This window comes from Neoarius graeffei, chromosome 16, assembly GCF_027579695.1.
Source record: "Neoarius graeffei isolate fNeoGra1 chromosome 16, fNeoGra1.pri, whole genome shotgun sequence".
NCBI lineage: Eukaryota > Metazoa > Chordata > Actinopteri > Siluriformes > Ariidae > Neoarius > Neoarius graeffei.
Genome location: NC_083584.1, coordinates 43,076,481 through 43,095,179, shown reverse-complemented (window position 1 = coordinate 43,095,179; position 18,699 = coordinate 43,076,481). Strand labels below are relative to the sequence as shown.

The following is an 18,699-nucleotide window of genomic DNA, read 5'->3' as shown; positions in this document are numbered from 1 at the left end:
ACTCCACCAATCCACAGTCAGACAGATTGTGTACAAATGGAGGAAATCCAACACCACCGTTACCCTCCCCAGGAGTGGTTGGCCAACAAAGATCACTCCAAGAGCAAGGCGTGTAATAGTTGGCGAGGTCACAATGGACCCCAGGGTAACTTCTAAGCAACTGAAGGCCTCTCTCACATTGGCTAATGTCCATGAGTCCACCATCAGGAGAACACTGAACAACAATGGTGTGCATGGCAGGGTTGCAAGGAGAAAGCCACTGCTTTCCAAAAAGAAAATTGCTGCTCGTCTGCAGTTTACTAAAGATTATGTGGACAAGCCAGAAGGCTATTGGACAAATGTTTTGTGGACGGATGAGACCAAAATAGAACTTGTTGGTTTAAATGAGAAGTGTTATGTTTGGAGAAAGGAAAACACTGCATTCCAGCATAAGAACCTTATCCCATCTGTGAAACATGGTGGTGGTAGTGTTATGGTTTGGGCCTGTTTTGCTGCATCTGGACCAGGACGGCTTGCCATCATTGATGGAACAATGAATTCTGAATTATACCAGCGACTTCTAAAAGAAAATGTCAGGACATCTGTCCATGAACTGAATCTCAAGAGAATGTGGGTCATGCAGCAAGACAACGACCCTAAGCACACAAGTCGTTCCACCAAAGAATGGTTAAAGAAGAATAAAGTTAATGTTTTGGAATGGCCAAGTCAAAGTCCTGACCTTAATCCAATCGAAATGTTGTGGGAAGGACCTGAAGCGAGCAGTTCATGTGAGGAAACCCACCAACATCCCAGAGTTGAAGCTGTTCTGTACGGAGGAATGGGCTAAAATTCCTCCAAGCCGGTGTGCAGGACTGATCAACAGTTACCGGAAACGTTTAATTGCAGTTATTGCTGCACAAGGGGGTCACACCAGATACTGAAAGCAAAGGTTCACATACTTTTGCCACTCACAGATATGTAATATTGGATCACTTTCTTCAATAAATAAATGACCAAGTATAATATTTTTGTCTCGTTTGTTTAACTGGGTTCTCTTTATCTACTTTTAGGACTTGTGTGAAAATCTGAGGTTTTAGGTCATATTTATGCAGAAAATTCTAAACGGTTCACAAACTTTCAAGCACCACTATATTTTCTTTTTAATCTAATGGCTTTCACCGTGCCCCTTTTGTTCATTATTATTGCTGTTTGTTTGTTTACGCTGTACTATGCCTCTTGATTTAATCTGCTGAGTCTCAAACTGTATTTCTTTGAAGGGCTTGTAATTTGTTTCTTTGAAATAAAGTAAAAAAAAAATAAATAAATTGTATGTAGGATTCTGCTGCCTCCTGGTGGTAAAATGGCGCAATGAACAACAACAGAAAACCGGAAGTGACGACAGGCTGGTGTTGCTCTGGCGTTTGAATAGAAATAGAAAGGAGTTGCTCTCTTTATTTCACCTTATCCTATTCTTTAGGGAATTCGCGGACGATTCTAATATCCACTTGGTGTTTTAAAGTAAGTCTAAAAGAGCTCTAAAATGGAGAGATTATAAGCAGAGTATATACAGTAGGTCATTAATTCATTGTGTCCATTCATAGCTTCAACAACCGGAAGTCCACCTGATTCAGTAATACTTATCCAGCTAATGGACGGTTTTCTTTCCTGCAGATGTCCTCTTTGCCTCAGAAGGCTCCAGGCGGTGCTCTTGGTGGTGTCCCGCTTCAGCAGCAGCAACAAAGCCTCCACATGGGTGCAGGTTCAGGGCCCTCGGTCCCCGGGCAGGCCTCCATGCCCCCCAACCCCGCCGCCCTCCGAGAAATCTCCCCCGTGTTCCTGTGCCGCATCGGTCAGGACACCGTGCAGGACATCGTCACCCGCACCATGGAGATCTTCCAGATCACACGGGCTACTCAGGTGGACGGCAGTCTTCCACATTTAGCATTATCCGCATTATTGTTATTGATATACTAGACTTTATGCAATAAGTGATGGTCTTGAGTATGGGCTTTGAACTCAATCTACACTGTATCCAAATCTCTGTGGACACCTGACCTGACCTGACCATCATACCTCGATGTGTTTCTCCCCCAAACTCTTTCCACCAAATTTGAAGCACACAAATGTATAGGATTCCTTTGTATGCTGTAACGTTACAATTTCCCTTCATTAGAACTAATACTGCCTTAGTATTAGACAGGAGGCAAAGTTGGAGGTGGCGGAGTTGAGGATGTTAAGGTTTGCGATGGGAGGTTGGACAGGATAAGGAACGAGCACATCAGAGGGACAGCACATGTGGAGAGCTTGGGAATTAAAGTGCCATTCCACCATTGGATGTATTCTTTGGTATAAAATACAATATATTTTGACAACATATATAAATGGTATCACTAGATAGAGAAATCTTTTAGCTTCAAAATGAAATATCAAACACTTTTTTGACAACGACAAGTATATTAATTTTGCGACCAAAGTCACCTACCCTTTTAATTTCCGCGCGTGATGTCATCGGCAGGTTCCCCTTCTTGTGTACTGTGTGACGTGGCACATATCAGCAATGGCGGATAGAACGCGATAAAAATAATACCAATAAATCTAGCTAATACCAATAAATCTAGTTAACTGAAAGATTAACTCAAAATTTTTCGCAATTTTTTTGGCCCCCATATACGAGGAGAAATGACTCTCTCACTTTGGGGGTTTCCTGGTCTAAAAATAGACCGACACGTGGTACACAAGAAGGGGAACCTGCCGATGACATCACGTTTCACTACCGCACGGAAATTAAAAGGGTAGGTGACTTTGGTTGCAAAATTAATATACTTGTCAAAAAATTATGTTTGATATATCATTTTGAAGCTAAAAGATTTCTCTGTCTAGTCATGTTGTCATAAAATATATTGTATTTTATGCCAAAGAATACATCCAATGGTGGAATGGCACTTTAAGCTAAGAGAGATGAGACTTAGATGGTACGGGAACACATCCTGAGAAGAGATGCAGAGCATGTGGGAAGGAGAATGTTGAGGATGGAGCTGCCAGGCACATGAAAACGAGGAAGGCTAAAGATGTGGTGAGTGAGGACATGAAAGTGGCAGGTGTGGTAGGGAAAGATGTGGAAGACAGGGAGCAATGGAGACGAAAGATCCGCTGTGGCGACCCCTAATCGGGAGCAGCCAAAAGAAGAAGAAGAACTAATACCGCCTTTCCATTAGGTGCTCGTCCTGGGCTGGTGCTTGTGCTGGCTTGGAGTTGTATACATCTGTGTAATAGGGTGCATCAGTTGCCCTCACTTTCATAAAATCTGATGCATTTTTGTTTGGGTGTTCCTTTTCACCAATAAAGACATCCTGTAAAATTTTTTGACCATATTCAAAAGTCTAATGGTGGCACCATGGGGTTCATTTTTTGCCAAAAAACGCTTATTTTATGTTTTCGCGTAAGGTTTGAATCACAATGTTGGACTCCATTTATTGATTTCTTGTGAGCCAGAGATCATGTTAAGAACCTTTGCAAGGGATTGAGAAGCATTAATGTGATTCATAATACATTTGTATTGTTTAAAAGTAGTTGAACAATGATTCAATGAACAGCTAAAACTCAAACTGTGCTTGATAATATATTTAGAATATGTACTAAAAATGTGTATCTAAGATATTTGGTATACTCTATAAGGTGCCATAATGTTTCATGAAAAGTGATCGAAATTTTGTCATAAAAGTCACAAAATAGCAGCTTTTTCCATAACTTTGAGCTCCTGGTGCCACCATTAAACTTTTGAGTTTTGTCAAAATATTTCACCCAGTGTGTTTTCTTACCAAAAGGAACATAAAAACAAAAATGCATCATGATCAGAGGAACTTTTCATTTTTAGGGGGCAACTGATGCACCCTACTGTGTATGGCTCTGCTTTCCCAACAATGCTAGTGCCAAACACAACAACAATAGTAGACTGTATCATGTTCTTTATAAGTGAATAAGTGGCATCCAAACACAATTTTAGCTGGTGTTGGGTGGCACGGTGGTTAACACAGTCGCCTCACAGCAAGAAGGTTCTGGGTTCGAGCCCAGCGGCCGGCGGGGGCCTTTCTGTGCGGAGTTTGCATGCTCTCCCCGTGTCTGCGTGGGTTTCTTCCAGTTTCCCCCACAGTCTAAAGACATGTGGTTAGGTTAATATGGGACGGCCTTGGGCTGAGGTGCCCTTGAGCGAGGCACCTACCGGTAACTCCCAACTGCTCCCCAGGTGCTGTTAGCATGGCTGCCCACTGCTCTGGGTATATGTGTGTGCTCAATGCGTGCATGTGTGTGTTCACTGCTTCAGATGGGTTAAATGCAGAGAGGAATTTCACAAGTGTGTGATTAATAAAGTTGTTCTTTCTTTCTTTCTTTGTCATGATAATCCCGCCCCTAGCTCGCTCGGTCCCATGACCGCGTGTGGTCGTGGGGGTGCTGTACTGATAAAACACACCAGCTCTCTTCATCTCTCACGGTCATGTGCCATTCTCTGGGTCTCCACAAAGCTTCTTTGGGTCTGCATTGTTGGCCCATTTCTTCCTCTGTCTGTCTCTTCTTCTGCAGCCCTGGACCGTGCCTTGTAGGATGACTTTGGAAAGGCCTTTGCTGGATCTGGTTACATGTTTGTACCATCTGAGTTTTCTCTTTTTGACTGTGGTGAGGTCTTCATGTCTGCCGATGTTCTGTAAGATGGTGTTACGGACTTCTTCGTTGGTGACATGGTCCAGGTAGGAGATGCCAAGGATGGTTCTGTAGCATCTCATCTCAACTGACTGGATTCTTCTTTGGAGCTGTGCTGTCAGTGTCCAAGATTCCAAGGCGTACAAAAAGATGGAGATGACATAAGCAGTTCTTGGTTCTCGACTAGCAAAGTGTCGGTGCTGCTCTCAAAGCAGTTTTCCTGGCTATGAGCCAGCTCTTGGGCTGTAGAAATGTGAAGAACTGGTTTGAGATTAGGTACCAGCTACAAACTGGCCTTCGACCTGCCAAGTTGGAAAAGAAGTATAAGAGTCCCAAACCTGTTCCAGCATGATGATGCCCCTGTGCACAAAGTGAACTCCATGAAGACGTGTTAAGTTTGGAGTAGAAGGTCTCAAGTGTCCTGCACAGAGCCCTGACCTTAACTCCACTCAAGACCTTTGGGATGAACTAGAACACTAACTGCACCCCAGATCTCCTCACTTCAAGTTAAGTTTATTTCTATAGTGCTTTTAACAATAGGCATTGTTGCAAAGCAGCTTTACAGAATTTGAATGACTTAAAACATGAGCTAATTTTATCCCTCATCTATCCCCAATGAGCAAGCCCGTGGCGACGGTGGCAAGGAAAAACTCCCTCAGACGACATGAGGAAGAAACCTCGAGAGGAACCAGACTCAAAAGGGAACCCATCCTCATTTGGGCGACAACAGACAACATGATTATAACGTTAACAGTTTTAACATGAAGTCAGTTTCGTTGATGTTATAAACTCTTCACCGATGGAAACTTGAGTGCAAAACTGTTCATGACAACTGCAGTCCTAAAGTTAGCAAGTCAACTGTCAGTTGACGTCACTCACTTGACGTCAGTGCCTGATCTCACTAACGTTCTTGTAGCTGAATGAACACAAATCCCCTCAGGCAGCCACGCCCCAAAATATAGTGGAAAGCCTACACCAGAAGAATGGAGGTCATTGTAATAGCAAAAGGGGGAATAATATCTGGGATGTTCAACAAGTACATATGAATGTGATGGTCAGTTGTCCACAAACTTTTGGCCATATAGTGTGCATTGTTTACTTGGCCAAATGTAGAGTAATTATGGAACTTGGGCTGGAGTTCTGGATAGCTGCAGCTTTGTTAGACAGCCAGGCTCTCCACGATATCCACAATACACTAAAACAGCTGGATGCTTTTTTTTTTTTAAATTATTAAAATAAATGTATCAAAAGAAAAAAAATAATTGATTGCTGAGGCAGTACAACATGAATACAGAAGATAACCCCTGTCAAACAGGGATGATGTGTAATTAAGACAAGGGTTTCCAATCTTTTTGTGCCATGGATGTCATTTTAAAGGGTCGGGATTTTCACAACCCGCACACAGGTGTACGTTTGTGTGTTACTCTACCCTATAGAAGTGCATAATCAACAAAAAGGCTACGTAGCTTTCAAGAAGAAAATCCATCCTACTAGTTTCATCAATACTGTATTATAAAAATTCTCCTTCACGCAAGTTTTCCTGCACATACATTTAAACATAGTACATTAGAGAGGGAAATAGCATGTGTAATACTGCGTAGCACTCCATACTTACGGTATAATAATGCCTCTGCGTCTCTGATGATCCCAGATGGTGATGAGAACCTAGGGCGTAATTTTGGCTAGGGACGTGTCCCTACCAATATTCAGCCGCTACTGTGGAATCACGATCAGTAAAACCAACGTCCTAACCTGAGCAATGATTATATGGCACACAAAGGGTTAAATGTATGACACTGCTAATAATCCCCCCACTAATGTAGATATCATTCTCTGATTAGCTACCTGTTTCTTGCTAACTTACATGGTTGGCTATCCCAGCTGTCACTCCATCTGCTGTAAAAGCAGCACACTTCCCACAGCAGCCGTGACTACCCGCCCATCAACCCCCCGTATCTCACGCAGCCATGGATGGAGACGTAAGGGTGGGATTTGAACCTGCAACCCTGGGATCCAAAGACCAACTCCCTAACCATTAGGCCACAGCTGCCCTCATTAACCTATAAGATCTGCATGACATGAAATTATGATTGCTAATGGAAAAAAAAAAACACCTTTCGGAAGCTCTGCCTTGGATTACTTTTGTGTCCCCACCAATGTCAAAATCAAAGTTACTCCCTTGATGAGAACCTATGAATTTAAGAATGTTTTCTGTAATGAACTGGTGTCCCAAGCAGGGGGAAAAACCTTCAGCATCTAACAGGAGGCATGCACTGACGTGAGTAAAACCATAGGGAGAGACTTACACAGGTGGTGAGAACCAGAGTTTCTATATTTGTCACACTGGATGCTGTTTTGCTGCTGTGTGACCGTCTTTGGAGTATTTATTTCAAATGATGCACCTGCTGCATCTAATCATTGTCTGGAGGGAAAAAGAGACTGCGCATGGTTGCAAGGAGAGGATATATATATACGGTATACAACCCCGATTCCAAAAAAGTTGGGACAAAGTACAAATTGTCAATAAAACGGAATGCAATGATGTGGAAGTTTCAAAATTCCATATTTTATTCAGAATAGAACATAGATGACATATCAAATGTTTAAACTGAGAAAATGTATCATTTAAAGAGAAAAATTAGGTGATTTTAAATTTCATGACAACAACACATCTCAAAAAAGTTGGGACAAGGCCATGTTTATCACTGTGAGACATCCCCTTTTCTCTTTACAACAGTCTGTAAACGTCTGGGGACTGAGGAGACAAGTTGCTCAAGTTTAGGGATAGGAATGTTAACCCATTCTTGTCTAATGTAGGATTCTAGTTGCTCAACTGTCTTAGGTCTTTTTTGTCGTATCTTCCGTTTTATGATGCGCCAAATGTTTTCTATGGGTGAAAGATCTGGACTGCAGGCTGGCCAGTTCAGTACCCGGACCCTTCTTCTACGCAGCCATGATGCTGTAATTGATGCAGTATGTGGTTTGGCATTGTCATGTTGGAAAATGCAAGGTCTTCCCTGAAAGAGACGTCGTCTGGATGGGAGCATATGTTGCTCTAGAACCTGGATATACCTTTCAGCATTGATGGTGCCTTTCCAGATGTGTAAGCTGCCCATGCCACACGCACTAATGCAACCCCATACCATCAGAGATGCAGGCTTCTGAACTGAGCGCTGATAACAACTTGGGTCGTTCTTCTCCTCTTTAGTCCGAATGACACGGCGTCCCTGATTTCCATAAAGAACTTCACATTTTGATTCGTCTGACCACAGAACAGTTTTCCACTTTGCCACAGTCCATTTTAAATGAGCCTTGGCCCAGAGAAGATGTCTGCGCTTCTAGATCATGTTTAGATACGGCTTCTTCTTTGAACTATAGAGTTTTAGCTGGCAACGGCGGATGTCACGGTGAATTGTGTTCACAGATAATGTTCTCTGGAAATATTCCTGAGCCCATTTTGTGATTTCCAATACAGAAGCATGCCTGTATGTGATGCAGTGCCGTCTAAGGGCCCGAAGATCACGGGCACCCAGTATGGTTTTCCGGCCTTGACCCTTACGCACAGAGATTCTTCCAGATTCTCTGAATCTTTTGATGATATTATGCACTGTAGATGATGATATGTTCAAGCTCTTTGCTTACACTGTCGAACTCCTTTCTGATATTGCTCCACTATTTGTCGGCGCAGAATTAGGGGGATTGGTGATCCTCTTCCCATCTTTACTTCTGAGAGCCGCTGCCACTCCAAGATGCTCTTTTTATACCCAGTCATGTTAATGACCTATTGCCAATTGACCTAATGAGTTGCAATTTGGTCCTCCAGCTGTTCCTTTTTTGTACCTTTAACTTTTCCAGCCTCTTATTGCCCCTGTCCCAACTTTTTTGAGATGTGTTGCTGTCATGAAATTTAAAATGAGCCAATATTTGGCATGAAATTTCAAAATGTCTCACTTTCGACATTTGATATGTTGTCTATGTTCTATTGTGAATACAATATCAGTTTTTGAGATTTGTAAATTATTGCATTCCGTTTTTATTTACAATTTATACTTTGTCCCAACTTTTTTGGAATCGAGGTTGTGTGTGTGTGTGTGTATATATATATGTGTGTGTGTGTGTGTGTGTGTGTGTGTGTGTGTGTGTATATATATATATATATATATATATATATAATATATATATATATATATATAATTTTTTTTTTTTTTAAATACCACAGCACTGTTGAATTGTTCATTTCGTTTGGTTAGAAGGTATAAAGCATGGCCTGAATAGTAGTTCCAGCTTCAAGGCAAATTACTGATTTTATATTAATGTGTGCTTTATTTATTTTCTTTTTGGGAGTTCAGATTTCTGGGGTCAACTGTACAAAGTAATGGTGAGTGAAGAAGAGTGCAAGCAGGTTGGAATGGCTGGAAGAGAGTGTCAGGAGTGATTTGTGACGGAAGGTTGCCAGCAAGAGTGAAAGGGGAAGTGTGCAAGACAGTAGTAAGAGCAGCGATGTACGATTTGGAGACAGTGACTGACAAAAAGACAGGAGGCTGAACTGGAGGTAGCATAGCTGAAGCTGCTGAGATTTTCACTGGGAGTGAAAGTTGGACAGGCTTAGAAATGAGTATATTGGAGGGACAGGACATGTAGGACAACTTGGAGACAAAGTGAGAGAGGAGAGATTGAGATGGTTTGGACACATACAGAGGAGACATCCAGGGTATATTGAGAAAATCATGCTGGAGATGGAGTTGCCAGATAGGAGGAAAAGAGGAAGACCAAAGATGAGATTTATGGATGTGGTGAAGGAGGACATGAGGGCGGTTGGTGCAACAGAAAAAGATATGGAGGACAGGAGGCGATGGAGGGACATTATCCACTGTGGTGACCCCTAACAGGAACAGTCAAAAGAAGAAGAAGCGCTCTCTCTCTCTCTCTCTCTCTCATTGTCATCACTGGCAAGTTTTACCAGTATAAGAGGGATACCCCCCTTTTTTTTTTTTTTAAGTTTGAGTGATAACGGACCCTCGCTTATCAGGCTGCGTCACTCTGTCCTGTCACTGATTTATTTTCCTATGACAACATGCCCAGTCATGTATTATTCCATACTTAATCTTCATGTTGCAGCAGCTTTTCTTAGTGCCTAGTTACTGTATAAAGCCCTGCTCTTCTGAGCATACTGCAAAATAAAAATGCAGGAATGCCTCTGCTCAGTTTTGCAAAGTGTTTAATCAATACACTAAATGTTATAAAACAGAGTTTATTGCAGAGTAAATACCCTGTTGTTTTTTGGAATGTCCTCTGTCTGGTCTTTATTTTTATTTATTTATTTATTTTGGTCCGTCGTCTTTGTAGTTGCCGAACGGTGTGACACAGAGTCAGGCAGCGTATCAGGACCGTTTCGGGAAACTGCAGGAGCACCTGCGCCAGCTGACTTTGCTCTTCCGTAAACTCCGTCTGCTCTATGAGCGCTGCGTAGAGATGACCTCCGACCTTCAGGAGTCTCCTGCTGAGGTGAGACATGCCGTCTGTGTCTCAAGTGTAATTAATGGATTTATGTAAAGGCTCATTTTGTGTTAACATTTGCCCAGTTTTCCAATCTTCCTCACCACATAGAAATAAAACACTGTCTCGTAATGAAATCAGTTGCAGGTAGTAGCAGCAGCAGTCTAGTGAATTAACACCGAGTCAATTTCTATATATATACATACACACACACACACGGTGGTGTAGTGGTTAGCGCTGTCACCTCACAGCAAGAAGGTCCGGGTTCGAGCCCCGTGGCCGGCGAGGGCCTTTCTGTGTGGAGTTTGCATGTTCTCCCCGTGTCCGTGTGGGTTTCCTCCGGGTGCTCCGGTTTCCCCCACAGTCCAAAGACATGCAGGTTAGGTTAACTGGTGACTCTAAATTGACCGTAGGTGTGAATGTGAGTGTGAATGGTTGTCTGTGTCTATGTGTCAGCCCTGTGATGACCTGGCGACTTGTCCAGGGTGTACCCCGCCTTTCGCCCGTAGTCAGCTGGGATAGGCTCCAGCTTGCCTGCGACACTGTAGAAGGATAAAGCGGCTAGAGATAATGATATATATAAAATATGTTTGTTTGTTTTTGTTTTTACACAGCTGGTGCCGTATGTTGGAGAGGAGATGGCTCCAGTGAGAGTGGAGCCCTGCAGTCCTGCTGTGACTCAAGACAAAAAAGAAGTTTTAGAGGTTTGTACCAATATATTATTAATACAGTGATAAACTCGGGGGAGGGAGGGATGATAAACATTTTGCATTAAGTATGCAAGTAAGAAAACATTCTTGGACAAAATTGGAATCTGAAATTCAGAGCACATTAAGAAAAAAGTGCCAGATTCTCTTATTAAAATTAGAAGGGCACTCAAAGAGAGCAGACTTCTGCCAAGGACAATAATGAACTCTGTGATATGCAAATTTGCAACCACAACCACTTGTATGTCTGGATGCGTTTCCAAAACTGTTTAGTAACCCTCATTACTGGTGGCCTTGAATGTGGATTGTGATATGGAGTCATCATATTTTTACATTGGTTATGTTTTGTCACTATTGAACTTTACTGCCATCTACTGGATTCCCATTTTAAGATGTAGGACGTCGATGAGTGTAGACGTCTGTCAAGGCCAAATCCCAGAACGTGCAATGTTATCGAAACGGAAACTAAATTTGTGGCTCTGCACCAAAATTTACTGGGTTCTTCCTTGGCTCATGCTACAGCTTTTCACCGAGTTTCATGGAAATTGGATCGGTAGGTTTTGCGCAATCCTTCTTACAAACAAACAAAGCATACCGAGAGCATAAATTCCTTGGCAGAGGCAAAAAACTACAGAAAGCAAGTCAAGATAAAAGAAGAAAAAATCCTTTCACTTTGCTTGGTTTTTGTCGTTGTATTATACCACAGTGCTGTTGATAGTCATTGGTCCAAAGGTTTAGGTTAATTTTCTGTTAGAGCACACACACGGGTGTATGCCTTCCACATCACAGGGTTATAATTTGTTTGTTCTAATGTTACCATTTCTATAGTAATGACTTGCAGAGGGCTTTGTGTGATGGACGCTCCATTAAAAAAAAAAATTTGGTTAGGTTTTTTTTTTTTAAAAACAAGAAGTGATGAGGAATTTGTTTCATGGACATTCAGAAACATGAAATGTAACTCATCTCATCATCTCTAGCCGCTTTATCCTTCTACAGGGTCGCAGGCAAGCTGGAGCCTATCCCAGCTGACTATGGGTGAAAGGCGGGGTACACCCTGGACAAGTCGCCAGGTCATCACAGGGCTGACACATAGACACAGACAACCATTCACATTCACATCTACGGTCAATTTAGAGTCACCAGTTAACCTAACCTGCATGTCTTTGGACTGTGGGGGAAACCAGAGCACCCGGAGGAAACCCACGCGGACACGGGGAGAACATGCAAACTCCACACAGAAAGGCCCTCGCCGGCCCCGGGGCTCGAACCCAGGACCTTCTTGCTGTGAGGCGACAGCGCTAACCACTACACCACCGTGCCGCCCCGAAATGTAACTCTAAACAGATAAAATGTACAACACATCATTCTTTAATTTCTTTTGTTCCTTACTTTGGCATTTTATTCATGAAGTCCCTGTGTAAATTGTCACTATAGAAAGAATGTGTAAGGGATAATGTCGTGAGCCGGTCGTTATGGTGAAATAACCCAGACAAGGTGATACAGGACCCTGAGGGATCTTGAGTCACCCTAAAGGGGTTTATTTCACAATAATGATCAGTTGCTGTACATTTATCCTGTTTATTACACAACTACTTATTAAAGAAATCAATAATTTGACGTAATCTTAATTTTGAAAATGATTTTCTTGCTTTCACTAATGAGGTGGTCCATAGCAATGGTCTGTTAGATAGAAATAACAGACTGTAGAATGCCGTAATCGACCAATCAGAATCAAGTATTCATATGAGCTGTGTAATAATGTATTGGAAGGAGTGCACTAATATATTAAGCTGTGATATCTTGCAGCCGGAACACACACACATGTATCTTGGCCCTTAGTTAAATACAAGTAACTACAAAGTGTTCATAGGGTATTAAAAGGTAGTAAGTCAATATGGTAAAAATTAAGCCCCTTAAAAAGTATTAAGACATCCTAATCACCATTTTATGAGGTATTAAATATTTGTCCAAAGCGTTTGTATGCTAAAAGTTTACCCGAGATTAATTTTATTGCATAGCTGTGTGTAGTGCTTATGGGATTCTTCTGTGTAGGCGAGTTAGATTATACTGAAAACGCATGCAAGCGAAGTCATGTTCTGTGTTCCGTTCATTTTCTATTGGAGACAGGCGAAGGTGACTTAAATGAGCAGATTGGGCGCCCCATGGACCCACTGACTAACTGATCTCAGTTTGACACGGTCATGCAAAGGTCCCTTTACGAATTATAAATTAACAAATGTAACTTACTTTTAATAAACTCTTCCTTTGGGTTCGTCCCACAATTTATTCTCTTGCGCTTTGTTCCCTCCTGACGTCTCTGAATTCTGCTGTACTGATATGACGGTGGTCCATAAAAGTTATCACAAGCTAAGACTGTTTGTTTAGTTTTGCAATCTCAGACTTGGTGTATGGTAAACATAAGTTGAAGGTGTGTCGCTGATGTAACTGGTTACAGTTTAATATGGCATTGATGGGTCTTTTTAAAATATCTTGAAAAGGTCTTAAAGGTCCCATGGCATGAAATTTTCACTTTCTGAGGTTTTTTAACGTTAAAATGAGTTCCTCTGACCTTCTTAAGTCACCCCAATGGCTAGAAATTTCATAATGTGTAAACCAAACTATGCCCAACATTTGAGAATGGCGCGTCAAAACGGCGCGTTGATAAGCTCTTCCCTTTACTACGTCAGCAAGGGAGATGATCCCCACGCCCCCCCTCTGGATTCCCACCCACTGTATGGATTGCCCCGCCCAGTTGTAGTGAGGAGACCATAGAGGACACAACAACATGGCATCACCTAAGCGAGCGAAACATGGAAATTGCGCTGTACATGGATGTGACAACACAGAAAAAAGTCTGTTTTTACTGCCGACAGGAGAGCCCCTGAAGACGCAGTGGCTTAATTTTATTTACTTCAATAATACGCCGTCGAATCTACCTAAGACGGTGTACGTTTGTCAGAAGCATTTTCCTGAGGAATGTTTCCACAACTTGGGACAGTACAGGGCAGGTTTTGCACATCAACTGTCACTGAAGCCTGGGTCCGTACCAAGCATCCCTGCCGCATCAGCAACAAACACCGAACAAGTAAGTGTATAACTGGTCGTTTTGCCGTGTTTTAAAATCGGTGCGTTAGCCTAGCAATTAGCTGTGCAGCTAACCGCTTCCTGCAGTTAGCCAGGTACTCTGCGCTACAAAACTAAAGAGCATGCAGCATGCTCTGTTAAACTGAGTTTAGTCTGGAAATTGACTAACTTATGAGCTTATGTTTGACTATTGCTCCGCAATGCATGTCTTCTGTTGGATAAGCGATATGTTGCTGTAGTTGCTGCTTCTATCCTCTTTGGTTATGGAGTGCGTGTTCAAGCCTAGGGTATTATACGTTCGTAAACTACCACTCCGAACACTCTCACACTCTGTTCTCTGTGTCACGTTGAGTTTACGAAAGGAGTCCGAGGGAGAACAGGGTTTTGTCTTAGCAGCGTGGCTACAGGTGCTGATAGCAGCGAGTATGTGTGCGCGCAGCTTGGTCAAGCCCCTCCCCCTCCCCCCATGGCCCGCCCCCACCCTCTACCCTTCCCCGCCTCCTGCTTCTCATTAGCAAAACGACGCACTGGGAAAAGCGCTGAAATGGGGCTTTCTCCCAGGAGGCTATATTTACGTGCCGAGGGTCCATTTCGAGAAAGGCTGCGGATATAACATCCGGAAACCTCCACGAGCCCGTTTAAAGCATCAACAAACCACCATGCCATGGGACTTTTAAAATGTATTCAGTTTAACTTCAGGATTCCTGCATATACCCTTAACTAAGTTGATTAGAATACTGCTTTACTTACCGACTGATATTACATGGCTATAATTAAAAGCATGGCGTGTCAAACCAATAACGTGTCTTCAAAATGAGCCACGATGGCTTTATCCAGTACTATATATATATATATATATATATATATATATATATATATATATATATATATATATAATATAATTTGCAATTAATTTCATATTTATTTTCTTTATATTTTGTTACCTTAAAATAATGGGTAGCTTGATGTTTACATTAGCAGATTGACATGCATGATGTAAACCATTGGGTTGATATTTCAGAACCTTTATTTAATTTGCTCTACTTTTCAAAAAATCTCCACAGAAAGTGAGGCAAAAGAATCAGGAGATGAAGGTGCTAATGGACCAGATGAGGAACCTCCTATGGGACATTAATGCCATGCTCACAATGCGCAAATGACTGGAAAGCCTTTCCCTTTTCACCCCTTCAGATCTGCCTTTATGTTCTTGTGATCCACACTCCTTTCAGTCTCTAAGGACAGCGGATGGCTCAGGATCACTGGTACTGTTACCGCTGTGCTTAGTCTTGATTAGTGAAAGAAGATTCAGGTGGAGATCGAACTCGTTAGCAAGCTCTCATTTGTAATATGTACTTCTTGCTGTAAAGAACCGAACAAATGATGCTCTTGGATTAGCAGGGATCTAGGACTATGAGTTCCATGCCAAGTAGTAAGGAGTGAGCCCAGGTAAGCGCTACAGGGACAGATGGGAGACCAGCCTGAGCTACAGGTTTCCTGTGTGGCACTAACATGGAATCCCTGACCCTCTGATCAGGAGACTACATGAGGTCTCTTTATTTTCATCCTGGCAGCTATTTTATCAGGTGGAAGATGGAGCCTAAGTGTATGTATACATTTTTCTTCAGGATGTGGGCACAGTAATAATGTTTGTAGGGTAAACCTTTTGTACAGTTAAAGATCTCCATGTCATTTTGGATATAAAATAAAAATGTAAAAAAAATTCTCGCTCATTTCTTATTTAAATGTGTAAGTTCAGTACACGTTGCATTTCAGAAATGTTTTATTGGTCATGTACATACAACTTCATGTATTGAGTCAAGTTGCTTTGTGACTGACTCCACAAGCACATAACGTGTTAGTCCATGGTACTATTAGCATCTCGCTAGGTGCTAACGTCAAACCACAACTGAAACGGCAGCCAGTGCAAACTCGTAGCATGGAGGCCATTCCCACTGAAATTTGTCAAAACTGAAGATCAAGTCAAAAAATTCCAGGCATAATTCAGTAGGGTGGAAACGGTCCTTCTTCGTTTAACACCGCTCAAGGTTAACTCTTGTACTCTGCAGAGTTTATCCGTTTTGAAAGGGACTGAGGCAACTCTGAAAGACAATGTCTATGCTCTCCATGTGGCTCAAGCACGCTCAAGATCCTTGTACTTCTTGCGCAGGACAGACACGTGGTCCTTGAAAAGAACAGGGTCCAGACGGAGCTGCGAGTGCACCAGGGGCATGTAGCCAAACCAGCTTGCAAAGGTGTTTATACAGTCTTGTCTCTGGGTAAAGTGCTCAGGGTTTGCCCAGGGGGCCATGTTGGTGCTCTGATGGGGGGATAAAAAAAAAGAAGAAAAAAATGGAATATGTGACAAAACTACTTTACCATTGTTCAGTATAATCCTGTACATTTGAATGTGTATTGTGTTGTTATTACTCTGACGCATGTGACTGATGACTCACTTGTGGACTTGGCATCTCTTTGTACTGCTTCCTCTGAGCCACTTTAATAGGTGGCAGGTGGGTCACAGAGGACACTAAGAAATTCATCAGGATGTCTTCACAGTTTGAGCTGCGGTCCACTAATGCCCGTAAAGAAGGTGGCAGATAATGCGAGAACAGGTAATGATAATACCTGTGAGAGAAAGGAGAGATTATCATGAGCTATGATTGTCAAATTTAGAAAACAACTGCAGAAATATACATTCGGATAATATCGCTGTTTGTTTTGCAAGGCTTATTTGATGGTTTTCTTTCTTTTTTCCCCTGATCATGTGGTGTTTTATGTGGAAAGTGTGTAGATGTCTGACCTTAGATAGCAAACACTTTCCTTAAAGCTGACAACGTGGCATTTTTAGCCGTCTAGGGTTATTATTAGCTCAGCCTGCCGATAGGCAATGAGCTTATGCCATCATGTGTTGTCCGTCCAGCGTCATCCACGTTTTACGAAAATTGCTTCTTCACTGATTTTTATTCTTTTAGGCAGGAAGGTAGATCTGCCTGGGGTGCATATAGCTTCTACCCAAATTTGCATAATTGTAATTAATAATGAAGGTATGGAGTAATTTAAGCCCTAATGAGCAGTTTCTATACAAATCGCTTCTTCTCCCTCAATACTTCACCAATTTTGATTCTTTCTGGCATGAAGGTAGGGGTATCTAGGCTGCATATAACTTCTACCCGGATTTGCTTAATTACAATTATTAATGAGGTAATGGACTAATTAAGCCTTAATGAGCAGTTCAACAAAAAATGCTTCTCTGTCAATTCCTTGCCAATTTGGATTCTTTCTGGCAATTAGGGTGTATATAGCTTTATATAAAGTGTAAATAGCTTGCAACATTTATTGCGCAAGGTGGCCCTCTTTTAGATCGTTCCTTTTGGACTAGACAGGGCCGGAGTGAACTACGCAGTCATTGGTGGTCTCGTTTCAGGTTGTCAGTGCCCTCAGTCTCGTCTCGTCTCATCTCATTATCTGTAGCTGCTTTATCCTGTTCTACAGGGTCGCAGGCAAGCTGGAGCCTATCCCAGCTGACTACGGGCGAAAGGCGGGGTACACCCTGGACAAGTCGCCAGGTCATCACAGGGCTGACACATAGACACAGACAACCATTCACACTCACATTCACACCTACGCTCAATTTAGAGTCACCAGTTAACCTAACCTGCATGTCTTTGGACTGTGGGGGAAACCGGAGCACCCGGAGGAAACCCACGCGGACACGGGGAGAACATGCAAACTCCACACAGAAAGGCCCTCGCCGGCCACGGGGCTCGAACCCGGACCTTCTTGCTGTGAGGCGACAGTGCTAACCACTACGCCTGCCCTCAGTCTATTTTATTAAAACTTGTGAAAAAATCTATTAAAAAATGTAAATGGCGCTAATAAGGGGTAAGAAATATTGTTTTGGTTTGGTCTGGTTGGTTTGTTTGTTGCAGGAGATGTCAGTTTAGATGTTTAAATCCCCCCCAGCAGGTTATTTTGTTGTTTTTAAACATATTTAACAGATTAAATCATGTTTGGAGCTGAGAATAGTATGTTGGCTGTGATCCATACCTGTGATAGAAAGCTGCTCCAGTCAGCACAATTGAGTATTCATTCGTCCATTTGGAGGTGTAACCCCAGATATTCTTCACTGGATCCCAGAAGTGACTTCGGGGTGGATATCCAACAATCCTCTCAGGGAAACTCCGCCACACATGGAAAGCAAAGTTGACCTAAAAGAATCAATGCAATTATTTATCTCTTTTTCCATCTATCCATTCTCACGGTCCACTTTATTAGGAACACCTGTACAGCTGCACGTTAAAGCAGTTACTTAATCAGCCAATCATTTGGCATCAGCACAATGCAAAAAAAAACAATCATGCAGATAGGTTTAGTTACTGTTCATATCAAACATCAGAATGGAGGAAAATTATGATCTGTGTAAATTCAACTATGGAGGCGCTATAACAGTAGAAGACCTCATCAGGTTCTACGCCTGCTATCTGTGATGGCTTTCTGCGCACCACAGTTGGAAAGAGTTGTTGTACGAGCTGCTATATCCTCCTTCCTGGGAGCTCGAACCAATCTGGGCATTTTCCTCTGACCTCTCAACAAGGCGTTTCCACTTGCAGAACTGTCGCTCACTCAATGTTCTTTAGTGTTTTGCAACATGCTGTGTAAACTCTAAAGGTGTGAGCGAGAGAGAGAGACTCTCAGGAAATCAGCAGTTTCTGAAATACTCAAACCAACATCCATGCCA

General features: G+C 42.3%; 2 protein-coding genes across 2 annotated transcripts in view; one reads left to right on the top strand and one right to left on the bottom strand.

The window, feature by feature from the left end:
• The first annotated feature begins 1,371 nt into the window (after nucleotides 1–1,371).
• Nucleotides 1,372–15,674, top strand: zgc:114119 (Mediator of RNA polymerase II transcription subunit 30-like). The gene is made up of 5 exons (XM_060942991.1): nucleotides 1,372–1,497; nucleotides 1,651–1,896; nucleotides 10,021–10,179; nucleotides 10,785–10,874; nucleotides 15,026–15,674. Exons 2-5 carry the CDS (start codon nucleotides 1,651–1,653, stop codon nucleotides 15,119–15,121), a joined length of 591 nt encoding a protein of 196 aa, XP_060798974.1. The 5' UTR covers nucleotides 1,372–1,497; the 3' UTR covers nucleotides 15,122–15,674.
• Nucleotides 15,675–15,723: 49 nt separating this feature from the next.
• Nucleotides 15,724–18,699, bottom strand: part of ext1c (exostoses (multiple) 1c) — a 106,939-nt gene continuing 103,963 nt past the window's right edge. The window contains exons 10-12 of the mRNA XM_060942990.1: nucleotides 18,009–18,169; nucleotides 16,415–16,586; nucleotides 15,724–16,278 (exon numbers count right to left, since the gene is read on the bottom strand). Of these exons, the coding sequence (XP_060798973.1) occupies nucleotides 16,093–16,278; nucleotides 16,415–16,586; nucleotides 18,009–18,169 (519 nt within the window). The 3' untranslated portion in view covers nucleotides 15,724–16,092. The remainder of the gene's footprint in view (nucleotides 16,279–16,414; nucleotides 16,587–18,008; nucleotides 18,170–18,699) is intronic.